Raw genomic sequence first — 13,046 nt, forward strand, 5'->3', positions numbered from 1 at the left:
TTGGCTGAAGATCACCAACTGGTCAGCAGGCAACCGCCGGTAACTGCACCGAGGAGGAGGCCCCCTGGCCCAGCCTCAGTGGAGGGACCTCCGCCCCTGCAGTCCTCAAATCTGTCCTAGCGAACCTGCCAACCCGGAGCCGAGCAACAACAGGCACGCGAGCCACAGGGGGTGGCGCGGGCAGCCGGGACACCTGCAACGGGAGTGTCCACTGATGGAAGTCAGACGGGTGTTCTGGGCCCAACCAGACATACCGCATATTAGTAAGGAGATATACACCAGACTTTGGTGGACATGGCCTGTACGCAGGCCCTTGTGCATCAAAGCTTGGTTCACCCCAGAGCATTGTTGGAAGCAAAGTGCGGTTAAGTGTGTGCATGGGGGCATTTACAAATATCACACAATATTTTACAGTGCAGTAGCATGTAGTGTCTGCGCGGCATTCAGCAGTGACATGTACTTCTAGGGAGGATCCGCCGGCACCAGTGATTCACCCGAGGGGAGATTTCCCACTGGAGCACTCTTATGATGACTCATAACTCAGCCTTCGACCAAGTGATAGAAATTGATGGTCACCTGGTGTGCCCTGAAGCCACGCAGGCCTACCCACACTTTGTATTATTGAACAATAGGCTTCATCAAGTGAGTTGTGACACTCACACAGAGGAGGAGTACACCCAGTTGTTGGTGCTGAAAAGCCGTCGAGAAATTATTTTCCAGGCGGCTCATTTTAACCCCATTGCAGGGCATATGGGATATGATAAAGCTCTGGAGCGAATAATAGCCCAATCTTACTGGCCAGGCCCGAGCAGATGTGCGCTCATGGTATGCGTCATGCAAGGAATGTTAGCTGGTTAACCAGCCAGCTATCGTAAAAGCACCTTTTTGCCCACTACCAATAATGGAAGTGCTGTTTGAGCGCATGGACCTCATCAGGCCATTTCACCGAAGGGCACGTGTCTTGCTTTGTATTAGTTATGGTGGATTATGCAAAGCAACCCTCGCAAGCAGTGATGCGGGGGACCAGCTCTGCAAAGAGTGTTGCGCAGGTGCTGTTCGGGGCATCTCTTGAGTTGGCAGCCCAAAAGAGATTCCTGACTGACAAGGGCAGGTCATTCATGTCTCACACACTTAAACAGCTGTACAAATTATTGGGCATGAAATCTAAACCAGGAGAGGAGAGAGATGAATTGGGGCCAGAGATGCCAAATTCAAACATTCCTGCCTCTCTCCATTGTAATAAACATGTCACACAGGGCCAGAGAGTGGATGTTGGTGTATCCAGCAGCGTTTTGCAGATGTGTTCTCACCTCTGCACGTCGTACTTCGCTCATAGAGCACCATTTTGCATAGGCATGCAAAGAGTGACCTGGCGTGGCCGTGTGTTTACAGCCCCACAGGTTACCTGAGCAAGAGGCAAATTGTCCAGAGAGAATTGCTCAAAATAGGAGTGATAGAAGAGTCAAACAGTGTGTGGTGTAGCCCCCTAGTTCTTGTGGTGAAGAAAGATGGGTCTGTATGGTTCTGTGTGGAATATCCTTATCCGATGCCCCAGGTTGATGAGCTCCTGGACCGGTTAGGCACTGCTAACTTTTTCACAACACTGTTTTTTTACGTAGCTATCCCCACCAGGGATAAAAATAATATAGCAGATACAGGGATATATAGACCAAACGTGGGTAGAGATAACACCCCCACAGCAAACCATGTTCTATTTGCACATTAACAAACAGCTATTGTTTCCGTCTTTCTGATAGAAATGTGACCAGTCAGGTGACGGTCGTCTCGATCACGGAGAGATTGAAGTTTTCTGCAGGGAGTTGTTACGAAGGCCAGAACTGGACATCATATTCATTCGCTACTCTGCAAATGGCTGTGTGCTTTCAGCTGTGGACCTGAGGGATTTCCTAAAGGACCAGGGGGAGGATGCCTCACTCGTTCATGCCCAAAGCCTCATACTCACCTATGAACTTAATGAGTGGGGTACGGTACTAGTAACAATAAATTATAAGATAGGAGAATTAAAATTCTTTGAAAAATAGCAAAGCTTACCTGACAAATATTCAGCTGTGCTAAAGGATGAAGTTTGTGGTACAAAGGAAAACACAGTTTGGCCACAACTCAAAGATTCATACACCAAGTCTGACCTGACAACATTTCACATAGATGTCTAATAGGACAGAACAGAATATCACAATGGGTTGGGGGTAATTCTTTATTTATTCCCAGTCTGTCTGAGGGATGAGCAGTAACACATTCTGGCTAGAGCAAATGAAAACACAAGGATTGGTGAGGTAAGTGATCAGATAAGCTGAAGTGTTTCAGTTTACATCAGACCCGAAGGAGATTCAAGTCTTTATAGAATAGTCTGAGTATACACAGGCTGCTCCACACTGCTCCTCTATGTGTATACTGTATTTTCCTGGTATCAATTGACTAATCATAGGCACATGAAGATTAATTCAGACACTGATATAAAAAGAGTTGAAAAGCTGTAAATGAGTGAAGAGGATGCAGTCTACATGGATACATCAGCAACCAGTTAACCAGTTTGATTCCTGGCCAGTCGCATCCCTTCTGAATGTCTTCCCCCTCTGTTTCTGTGCTACAAAAAATTAAGGCATTTTTATTATTATTTTTAATTATAAGAATAAAAATGATGTTTATTTAATACCCTATTTTTTAAACTTTGTTTCTCTTTGCCCATTGCAGCCCAGAAGAATAGCTTCATGACTCCCAATGGTTTCACCATGTACATGTTGTCAAAGGAAAACTGTGTGTTTAACCCAGAACACGCTAGAGTTTACCAAGACATGGCACGCCCACTGTCACACTACTTCATCTCCTCGTCCCACAACACCTACCTCACTAAGGACCAGCTGACTGGGAGCAGCAGCACAGAGCCTTACATACGGTAACAGCAGCAGGGCAGTGATTGCGAACTAGGCTGTGTGCAAATGCATTTATTAATTTGGTAACCTAACTATTTCACTATTATTGACAAAGGCAGTATGCTATTATTATTGTAGGAGAGGTTTGTACTAAATCATTATACTTTAAATTGTCTCACAAAATTCTGAACAAGGTGAATTAGAATTTTTGTAAAAACCAATAACACACAAAATGCAGCAAGTACTTGTCAGTCCCCTATAAACAGCTGGATGGCGTTGTCTGGGCTACCTAGCTAAGACCACTGACATCATAACTCAGATTAAGATTAGTGTCAGGAATAGGTGGATAAACTACGTAGTGCTTCTTCGCATATCTGCTCTGTTCTCAGAATTGTTCTCAGCTGTTAGATTACAGTGTCGCATCTTGGGAAGAGGTGCAGGTTCCACCACATCAAAACTCTGGTGGCTTTACGTGATCTGAAAGCATCTCTGTGAAACCCTAGAAAACCATTAAACAGCAGTGGTGCTTACTTTTGTGCGCACTCAGTGCAAGCTTGTATTAGTCTCTATTAGACTGAGACTTAAACAAGACTATGATGCACTTTTAATTAACTTTGTCATCAATCGGGCTTAACATTATGACCACTGACAAGTGAATAAGACTGTCAAGACTATCACTTCATCCTGGGTGGCTGTAGCTTAGTAGGTAGAGCAGGTGGTCTGCTAATTTGAAGGTTGGTCTCTGGTTGCATGCCAAAGTGTCCTTGCACAAGATACTGACCTCAGAAATTCCCCAGATCTCAATCCAACTTTGGAATGTTCTAGACAAACAAGCCCAATCCATTGAGGCCACAACTGACAACTTGCAGGACTTAAACGATCTGTTGCTAAAATCTTGGTGCCAGATACTGCAACGTGTCTTCAGGGGTGCAATGGAGTCCTCAACAGGTCAGGGCTTTTCTGTGAGCAAAGGGGTATAAACACAATATTAGGCAGGTGGTCATAATGTTGGTGTGTATACCTGGGAATTTGGTACTGTTAACAAAAGTTACCATTGCCATATTGACAAATGAACCCACATGTACAAGTTTTAACTAGCTGGCTAACCAACCCCATGTTGGCAATTATACTTTAGTGTAGAAATGTTTGTACCATGGCATTGTTCAACATTATACATAAGTTAAAGTCATGGCTCATTACAGCTGGTGAGTTAATTTAGCAAGCCAGATAATTCCACTCACGCATACTTTTACTAAGTATAACCAGTGTTGGGAAGGTTACTTTTAAAATGTATTCCAACGGTGGGTTCATGTCAGGCTCGTAGCCGAAAACTAGCTTTACTTTGTTGTCTGGGTCAACTTTGCTAGCGAGAGACAGAGAGAGGCGTTGAAAGGCTGCTCCAACAGAACTTATTGTTTCAGAGGAAAACACGAACACAGTGTACAATCGAGTCTTAATAGCTTACTTACAGCTGGGCTCGTCAGGCTCTCTTCTTGGCTGCAGTGGTTATTATTATATTTACATGCTTCCAGCTCCTGTTTCTGCTCGATGACAGCTCGTACTTTTCCTTTTTCTCCCTCCCTCGCTCACAGACACATAACGTGTATGGCAGTCCATTCTCCCTGCAGCACGGACTACACTGCCTATGATGCTACATTCTTTAGAGCTATACCTGTAGCATTCTGCCTGTTAGCTTAGCACAACAACAACAAAAAGGCCTCTCTCACCCAGGAAACACGCAGAGAGAAAGCGTCACCCTGTAACCATGGCAACCGTAACGCTGTCGCCTGGAACAACAGAACGTAGCTGTCAAACAAAACCCAAACAGGCCTGACCCGCCACAATATGAAACAGGGAAGTACCGCCGTGTAATCCATTTATTTCAACAAAGTAACTGTATTCTAAATACCACCTTTTTAAACGGTAACTGTAACGGAATACAGTTACTCATATTTTGTATTTTAAATACGTAACGGCGGAACATGTGTTCCGTTACTCCCCAACACTGAGTATAACTTAACCAAACAAGATAAAGTTAGCCAGCCAGCTATGACTCAGCTATTCTGCATGAATCTGATGGTGCTGTCACGGGTTGCTCTGAGGATCCACTCGCAGGACTCCGGAGTTGTGTTTTGACAGAAACTGTTTATTTACAAGATCTTCACCAAGTGTATTTACAGACAGTGCGAGGATAGTGCTATACACAAGATGTGAGAGGCAGGGCTCCAGGGAAAACAGGGGAATGGTAAATGGTAAATGGCCTGTATTTGTATAGCGCTTTTACTAGTCCCGCCTAGGGACCCCAAAGCGCTTTACACGTCCAGTCATCCACCCATTCACTCTCACATTCACACACTGGTGGAGGCAGCTACAGTTGTAGCCACAGCTGCCCTGGGGCAGACTGACAGAAGCGAGGCTGCCATATCGCGCCATCGGCCCTTCTGGCCAACACCAGTAGGCGGTAGGTGAAGTGTCTTGCCCAAGGACACAACGACCGAGACTGTTCGAGCCGGGGCTCGAACCGGCAACCTTTCGATTACAAGGCGAACTCCCAACTCTTGAGCCCACAATCGCCCATGCGCTCACGCCAACCTCTCTCTCTCTCTGCTAGTGACCAGTCACTCCTTCCACACTCCACACACAAACACAGGGATGGGTCCAGGGAATCTAGAACACAGAAACACACGTTAACTTTCTGAGACGGAGGTATGGGAAACTTGGGCTGACTAGAGTCTTCACAACAATCCAGCGTTGAACAGCTGACCTCCTCCCTCTAAAATACCAGCTGGTCTGATGAGGCCCAGGTGTTCCCAATCCAGGAAGGCGTGGGCCGAGGGCGTGAACCCACCATGAGTTCCGCCCCGGCCAAACAGGAGAGAGAGGGAGAGAGGGGAAGAAAGAGATAGAAAAGGAGAGCCAGGAGTGGGGAGATTCTGATCAGCGCCTTGCCGATCCTGCAGGTCGTGACAGGTGCACCATTTGTATTGTTTACTGATGAAGTAGGTGGAAAACGGAAAATATCAGATAGCTGGCAAATATTCATTGTAAGCAGGCATGCAAGTATGCAAGTAACATTAGCCAGAAAAATCACAGATATAAATTTTCAAAAGCAATCTCTTCTACAAAATACTATGAAGCCATTTTGCTGCCTTTATGTACTTTGTTATAGGATTTGATATGCTTAGAACAGTCATTTGTTGATGTTACATTTGTCCAAAAAGTAATTAAATGCCATATTTTTTTAAGTTACTTTAAATTTACTTTACTTCAGAAATATGTAATAAAAGGTGTTTAAGGTGTAATTTTTTCTTAACCCAAGGTACACCTTTACTCACAAAGCTTGAATTTGTCTCTTAGAGCTCTAAAACATGGCTGTCGGTGTGTGGAGCTGGACTGTTGGGATGGAGACAAAGGAGAACCAGTTATCTATCATGGACACACACTTACTTCCAAAGTGCCCTTTGTTGAAGTAATTGAGACTATCAATGAGTATGCTTTCAAAGTGAGTACTTCACTGTAACCAAGAGTCCTCTGCAGAAAATGAAATCTTACTGTAGAAATTGTGTAGTATGGTATTTCAAACAATCTAAGCAACTACTGCAGATATCATTGACTGACTTATTACAGTAGTGTAAATATATTAGAGGGTTAACTAGCTAATTGGAGCTTTGAATGTGTTCTAACAACCAACCATCAGCTGCAAAGTAATGCTGAATAATCAGATTGCTTCCTGTATGGATGCTGCTTTAGTCCACAGATTATATCATTCTTACCTTGATTACGTGACATTAAAGAGACCACAATGAGCCAAAAACAATTCCTCACACAATCAGCAGAAGCTTCAAATGCTAACACTGTGCTGACATTCTCAATGTTCAGATATGTATATATATATTTATATATTTGGAACCATTATGAATGACTTATAGAAGCTAGTTTTGCTCATCTGAATGCATCATTAGTGATGGTAAATACATGTTTGTCCATTCTGATGGTGGATTTGACGTATTTCTTGAGATATATTGATATAGATGCTACTGCTGTATATGTTCTTTGATTTTTACTGCTTGTCCTTCCTCTTGTGTTAGCTTTCTGTTACTGTCTCTTATGTTAACGTGTCAGTTTTGACTGTGCCTCAAATCAGCCAAAACAATAATTTATCATCCAATTTGTTTGTTACCTATTGGTTACCTTCTTCAGCTTCCTTATCTATGAAAAGATTGGTTTTAATGTGGCCCACGGGGCTTTTTTACAGGATACCTTCTCAATCGAAAAAAATGGTAAACCGAACCTCAAGAGATTTTTTATGTTACCTTACTATTAATTACAACTACTAGAATATATCTCTAAAATAATTTCTTTTATTTATTCTTTATTTTAATGTTATTAACTATTGTAAGATCTGTGGTAGGGATGCACCGATACCGATACTGGTATCGGGTATCGGGGCCGATACTGTAAAATGTGTGTGTACTCATACTCGTAAAAGTTAACCGATACCATGAATCGATACCAACTTATTTCATTAATCAGAGGGTGGCTTGTCATTTTTGTTGTAGTTTTTTAGATTGGCCACTAGGGGGACATCCCGCGCTAAACAGGCACAGGGTTAGACGAGTGAGACTGGCGGCTCCAGATAAAAACTGGAGGCTGCTGTAGCTAGGCTAAACAAAATGTCAGCAGTGTGAAACAGCCAACTTTAACTCAGGTTTTGATAAAGTGAAGAAAAATGTCAAGAGAAAATCCACAGGCAGTTAAAATAACAGAGGCTCTGACTCATTTTATCGCTCTGGATGACCAGCCACTGTCGGTCGTGGAAAACATAGGATTGCACCGTCTTCTCAGCATACTCGAGCTGCGATATGAAATATAATAAATAAACAGAAGTGTTTATTTATTATTCTGAAAGCTCGAGACAGTGCCAATAGTTCAGTGATATTTTGTTAAATTACAATGTGGAGACTCTGCAATAATTTAACAGAAGTGCTTATTTTTCACTTGAAATTTTTTTGTGGTCATTTTTATTAAGATTTTATTTTTTATCGGCAGAGAATATAATGAAACCTGTCTTCCAATTCATTGCATTTGTGTGTGTGTGTGTGTGTGTGTGTGTGTGTGTGTGTGTGTGTGTGTGCGTGTGTGGTAGAAGTATCGGTTTTTGTACTCTGTATCGGCAAGTACTCAGATCCAAGTATCGGTATCGTATCGGTTTGAAAAAATTGGTATCGTTGCATCCCTAATCTGTGGTGTTACAGGTCAGTTTAATGCATACATATTTAAGAAAGTGGAGCCCTGTCCTTCAGGGGTCAGTTCAAGTTTTTTTTGTTTTGCTTGCCTTCGTTTTATTGGTAAGTTTCTTCCTGAAGTCCTTATCCAAGGTCATAGATGGTAAAGAAATTGTCACACATGATATTGTCACGTGTCCTCGCAGTCCAGTAATCATATTAAGGATTAGAAGTTTTCCTTGATTTTTCACAGAGATACTAATTGCACATTAGTCTGTGTAAGTCTGTAGATTCCGTGCATTGCAGTTTTTGCATCAGCAATGCATGGGTTTCTGTGTCTTTTTCGCCAGGCTGGCTGGTGTTATGTTGCCAGATAGAGCATTTTTCCATGAAAGGGACAAAATGTTCATCTACTGTCACCTCTGCCCTGGGTTGAACATCAGTGGAAGGAGATGCACCAATCTCTCCCATACATCTCTGATGGGCCAAGCTTGTCAGTTTTTGCTCTAGGACCACTGTTGTCAAATCTGAGGACTTTTAATACCATTCAAAAGAAAAAGATTCTGCCTGGCGATGCATCCAGAAACTATCAGTGTTTATAATGCACCAATATAAGCATCCAGGTATTCCCAGCGGTGACATTCCAAATGTTGCCATGGGCTGTTTTTTCTTTAAAGCATTATAATAGCAATAATGACTTTTAGGAAAAGTGGTGAAATCAATAACAAATTAAAACATGTCTTGATGTCACGTATTCTTGTCACGGCACACCTGGTAATCCCAGGGGTCATTTTGGTGACATTTTCAGCAGTGGCCCTGCCATGCAAGCTGGGAGATACTGCACTCCAAGAGATGTGACCACTTTTGGATTTGTATGTTTCAGCAGAACAAAAGCAGCTTCAGCACCTGTGACCTCCTCATCAGACTTATCAGATGTATCTTTGTTGTGTCATCCTGCTCCTCAGGAACTGGCTTGTCCATATTGGTGTGCTGTTTTGTGTCTTCTGACTAATTCTATTCAAAGATATGATGCAGAGCTTGGCTTATTGTAAATCTTCTCATTTTTGCATACTGCAAACTGGAGATGTATACTCTGCATGTCACCAACGTCTTTACACGTCTTACATTTTTATACATTTCCATCTGGATTACCTTTTCAATCAAGCAGTAGGGATAAAAGGGTTTGTTCTGAGGAGACAAACAGAGAGAGCCCCTAACTTCTCTCCGACAGTGTTAGTGAGCTCAGTGTGTTTATGATTTTAGTTTTGGCACTGATTATTTCATAATCTTACATTTTAACTGGGTCGGAACCGACCCTAACAACACAAAGGTCATAACTTTTGCCAAAGCATTTTGTAATTTTGTGAAATTATTTTTTATTTTATTTTGTTTAAATTGAGGTTCCTGACAAAGTCAAAAAGGCTTGATGCAATAAACAAATTTAAATAGCACTTCTATGCATTTAAAACCTAAAAACAGGTTGGTGCCAACCCTAACACAAGAGGAAGGTGTGTTATAGATCGACATTAGCCACAGTGACAATTTTGCTGACAGGCCAAGTGATAATTTCCTTATCTTTCTCTGGTCTACAGAAAATACTTTTCTCACTGACTTTCCAACATTGTGTCTATCCCAGTCCTCTCCCTACCCTCTAATCCTGTCTTTGGAGAACCACTGCTCTCTGGAGCAGCAGAAAGTTATGGCTAGACATCTGCACTCCATTCTGGGAGACAAATGTCTAACAAAGCCTCTTGAAGGCCTGGATCCCCACAATTTGCCTTCTCCAGAGGTAAGTAGTCAAGGAAGTTCAGTTCCCATTACCACTACTAAATCCACTGATAGCAAACATAACTTTATGTGGGACATGTAAATATTCCTGGGTTAATTAAACCACATATAGATTGTTCTCACAATTACAGTTTCATCAGATTAATAAAGATAAAAATGATCCAGACAAAGAGATATATGTATTGTGCTTGATACTTTTCATTGGACGGTGGACATGGTTAAAATTAGACTGGCTGGCTTTAAATGTCCTATAAAAGTTTTTCAGTCTCCAACCACTTTTACAGTTTTTAATCCTCAGCTGTAAAAGGCTGATAGGGTACTGTCATCACTCTGCCAGGCGTGGACACCCAACTTTAAAACATGATAAAGATGACGACGTAGGATTTTTAAATTAATGCCATAGGTTCATTTACTGAAAACCTCAAATGAATTTGAATCTCGGGACCTTCACGGTCAGAGGTCTGTAACTCAAGAAGGAAGTCACCTAGGATTCTTAAATTTATACAATAATTACTAGGAGGCTGAGGTGTAACACTGGCAGCTGTCAGTATTTTTCACAGCTGGTAAGACTGCTTACCATCTTTTATTATAACTGAAACTAATACAATTAAATACATTTGTTCTGACCTCTGATACTTCTGGTAAAACCTTAGAACATTAGTAGCGTTGTTTCAGCCTGGTATGGGAAAACTTGCAGTAAATGTTTCATGTGTCTTTTATCTCTCATGAGATTTTTTCAGAGCCCTTTGACATTTTTCTCATGTAACATAGTTATGCAGTAAGAATTTAATATATTCAAAAGCATTACAGAAAAATGTGAAAGTAGCCCCTTTCATGAGACAATTATTTAGGCCTGTAATGAAGTTTTCAGTCTGTGAACATGACTAAATTTTATCTAAAGTTTGAGCACTGCTCAGAGAGCTCTATTGGGAAGATTATGCTGTAACTGCAGTTACCTTTATGTATCACAAGTGTATAAATGTAACAAATATGTTTAGAGCTTTACAATAGGAAAAATCTGCAATTTGTGTCTAACTAGGTGAAAATTATTTAACGCTTATCGTGATCAATAGGCAGATCACTAATGCCTCAAAAGGAGAAAGACCAATGGCAGAAAAGGTTAATGTGTGCAGGGTTGGATGTGGCAGCACAGCGGAGGGTGGTCTCCATTTCCTGATTGGCCCTATCGGCCTGGCCATTACTCTGTGCGTGAAAACCAGAACAGAGACTGAACTGGGCTCAGAGGGAAGTACAGAATTTTTTCCAAACTCAGGAAGTGGGGAATGTGGCCTGATATGACATTCAGGCAGAAAACATGGTCAGTGATGAGTTGAGTGGTTTCCAGAACAAAGCGTAGCCTAGGCAGGGCGGTGAAATTAGCTGCTTTAGAAAAATGGTCTACAATAGTTAGAATTGGGTTACCTGCTAAGGGTGCTAGTCCAGTGATGAACTCCAAAGCGATGTGGGATCAGGGACATCCCGGCATAGGCAAGGGTTGGAAGAGTACAAACGGAGAAGAGCTGGTGATTGTATTCTGAGCACAGTAGACACATATTCTTTAAAACATGCTCTCTTATTAATGTGGCCACCAGAACAAACATTGTGTGCGTGTGTGTGTGTATGTGTGTGTGTGTGTGTCTGTGTGTGTGTGTAGGCTCTTAAAGGTAAAGTCCTAGTGAAGGGGAAGAAGGAGAGGTTGGAGGAATGCTCGTCCAGCTCTTCAGACCTCAGTTCCTCAGATGAGGAGACCAGCTGCACAGAAGGGAAGCCCAGAAGGAAGGAGGATAAAAAGGTTGGTACGACACTGTCCTAGAAACAGTACCTCTGACCACTTCGGGATGGTGACTAATTCAGTTGGTTTCTGTGTATGTGCATGTGATGTCAGGCAGGCGTCTCCAAGATAACTCCGGAGCTATCAGACATGGTTGTGTACACTTGCAGTGTTCCCTTTAAAAGCTTCGAACAAGCTGCCAAAAGTCCAGCAACCAACATGTCATCTTTCTCCGAAAGTGATGCACTCAGACATATTAAGGACTCAGGTAGGACACGTCTAAACTTGCCTTTTAGAGAAAGTGGAATTGTTTGTACAGTACAAGTACAGTAGCAAAGGTACTGAGACACCCCACATTTCTTTATGTTTTGCAAGCAATATTGTTGGTTTGTTTTATAAGATGAAAGACAGAAGAAGGAAGCCAGGAATAGAAAGGGAAAAGGGACGGAATGATATTTAATCGTGATTAATCAAAATTAATCCACAGCAACCCTGTGATGAATCTGATTAAACATTTTAATTGTTTGACAGCACTAATCTGTATACTTACCTATTAGTATATAGTTTTTTTTTATTGCATTTCACCTGAGAGAACCTGTGCTAAAAGATTGAAGAAAACTATTGAAATTCTCTTTGAATTTAAATATATTCTTTGTTTATTCCCCATTTATTTCATTATATTGCATAAATGTCTGTTACAAGCTTAAATATAAAGTTGAAAAAGTGTAGTTGCAACCAGGCTGTTGATCAAGTAATTGCGATTAATCGCAATTGATTACAGAAAATTGTGAGATTAATTAGTTAATTTTTTTAAGTCTATTGACAGCACTAATTGCTATATGTTTCAAAATGGATTAAATCGAGCTTGTTAGACAACCCATGGCTGGACCACGAACAAGCACAAAAGCACGAAAGTAAAAATCTCTTATCTGCCTTTTATAAGCTCCAATATTAAAATCATATCTGCTTTAAAAGCCTTAACATAAACAATTTAATGTTTATGTTTAATGGGAATTTAAAAAAAAAACAAAATAAAACAAAAAAAACCTAAATCTTTACTTATCATATGTAAACTAACAACCATTTGAAAGCATACAGATATCTGTTGGAAAGTAGAACAGAAAATACTCAATAGAAAAGAGAATACTAAATACTTTTACAACTTAGAAATACCTATAGGGGTAACTTTTACATTTCTGTACTTTGTAATATTTGTAAGTTATTATTAAACACTGCTGATTTAATTTCCCTCCCTTCTTTCTGTATTTGATTTTGATCAGTCAAGATCAAAACTTCTGGAGACTGATATGCTTCAAAACGACCCAATTCACAACTTATACAATACAAAACTCTTAGCACACTATACAGGTC

The 13,046-nt window shown here is 41.2% G+C and overlaps 1 protein-coding gene across 1 annotated transcript in view; it reads left to right on the forward strand.

The window, feature by feature from the left end:
• Positions 1-13,046, forward strand: part of plcd3b (phospholipase C, delta 3b) — a 28,823-nt gene that overhangs the window by 7,357 nt on the left and 8,420 nt on the right. The window contains exons 6-11 of the mRNA XM_085171336.1: positions 1,758-1,983; positions 2,713-2,914; positions 6,249-6,393; positions 9,753-9,905; positions 11,559-11,696; positions 11,790-11,943. Coding sequence (XP_085027462.1) covers positions 1,758-1,983; positions 2,713-2,914; positions 6,249-6,393; positions 9,753-9,905; positions 11,559-11,696; positions 11,790-11,943 — 1,018 coding nt within the window. The remainder of the gene's footprint in view (positions 1-1,757; positions 1,984-2,712; positions 2,915-6,248; positions 6,394-9,752; positions 9,906-11,558; positions 11,697-11,789; positions 11,944-13,046) is intronic.

Source organism: Neolamprologus multifasciatus, chromosome 8 (genome assembly GCF_963576455.1).
Source record: "Neolamprologus multifasciatus chromosome 8, fNeoMul1.2, whole genome shotgun sequence".
Classification (NCBI taxonomy): Eukaryota; Metazoa; Chordata; class Actinopteri; order Cichliformes; family Cichlidae; genus Neolamprologus; species Neolamprologus multifasciatus.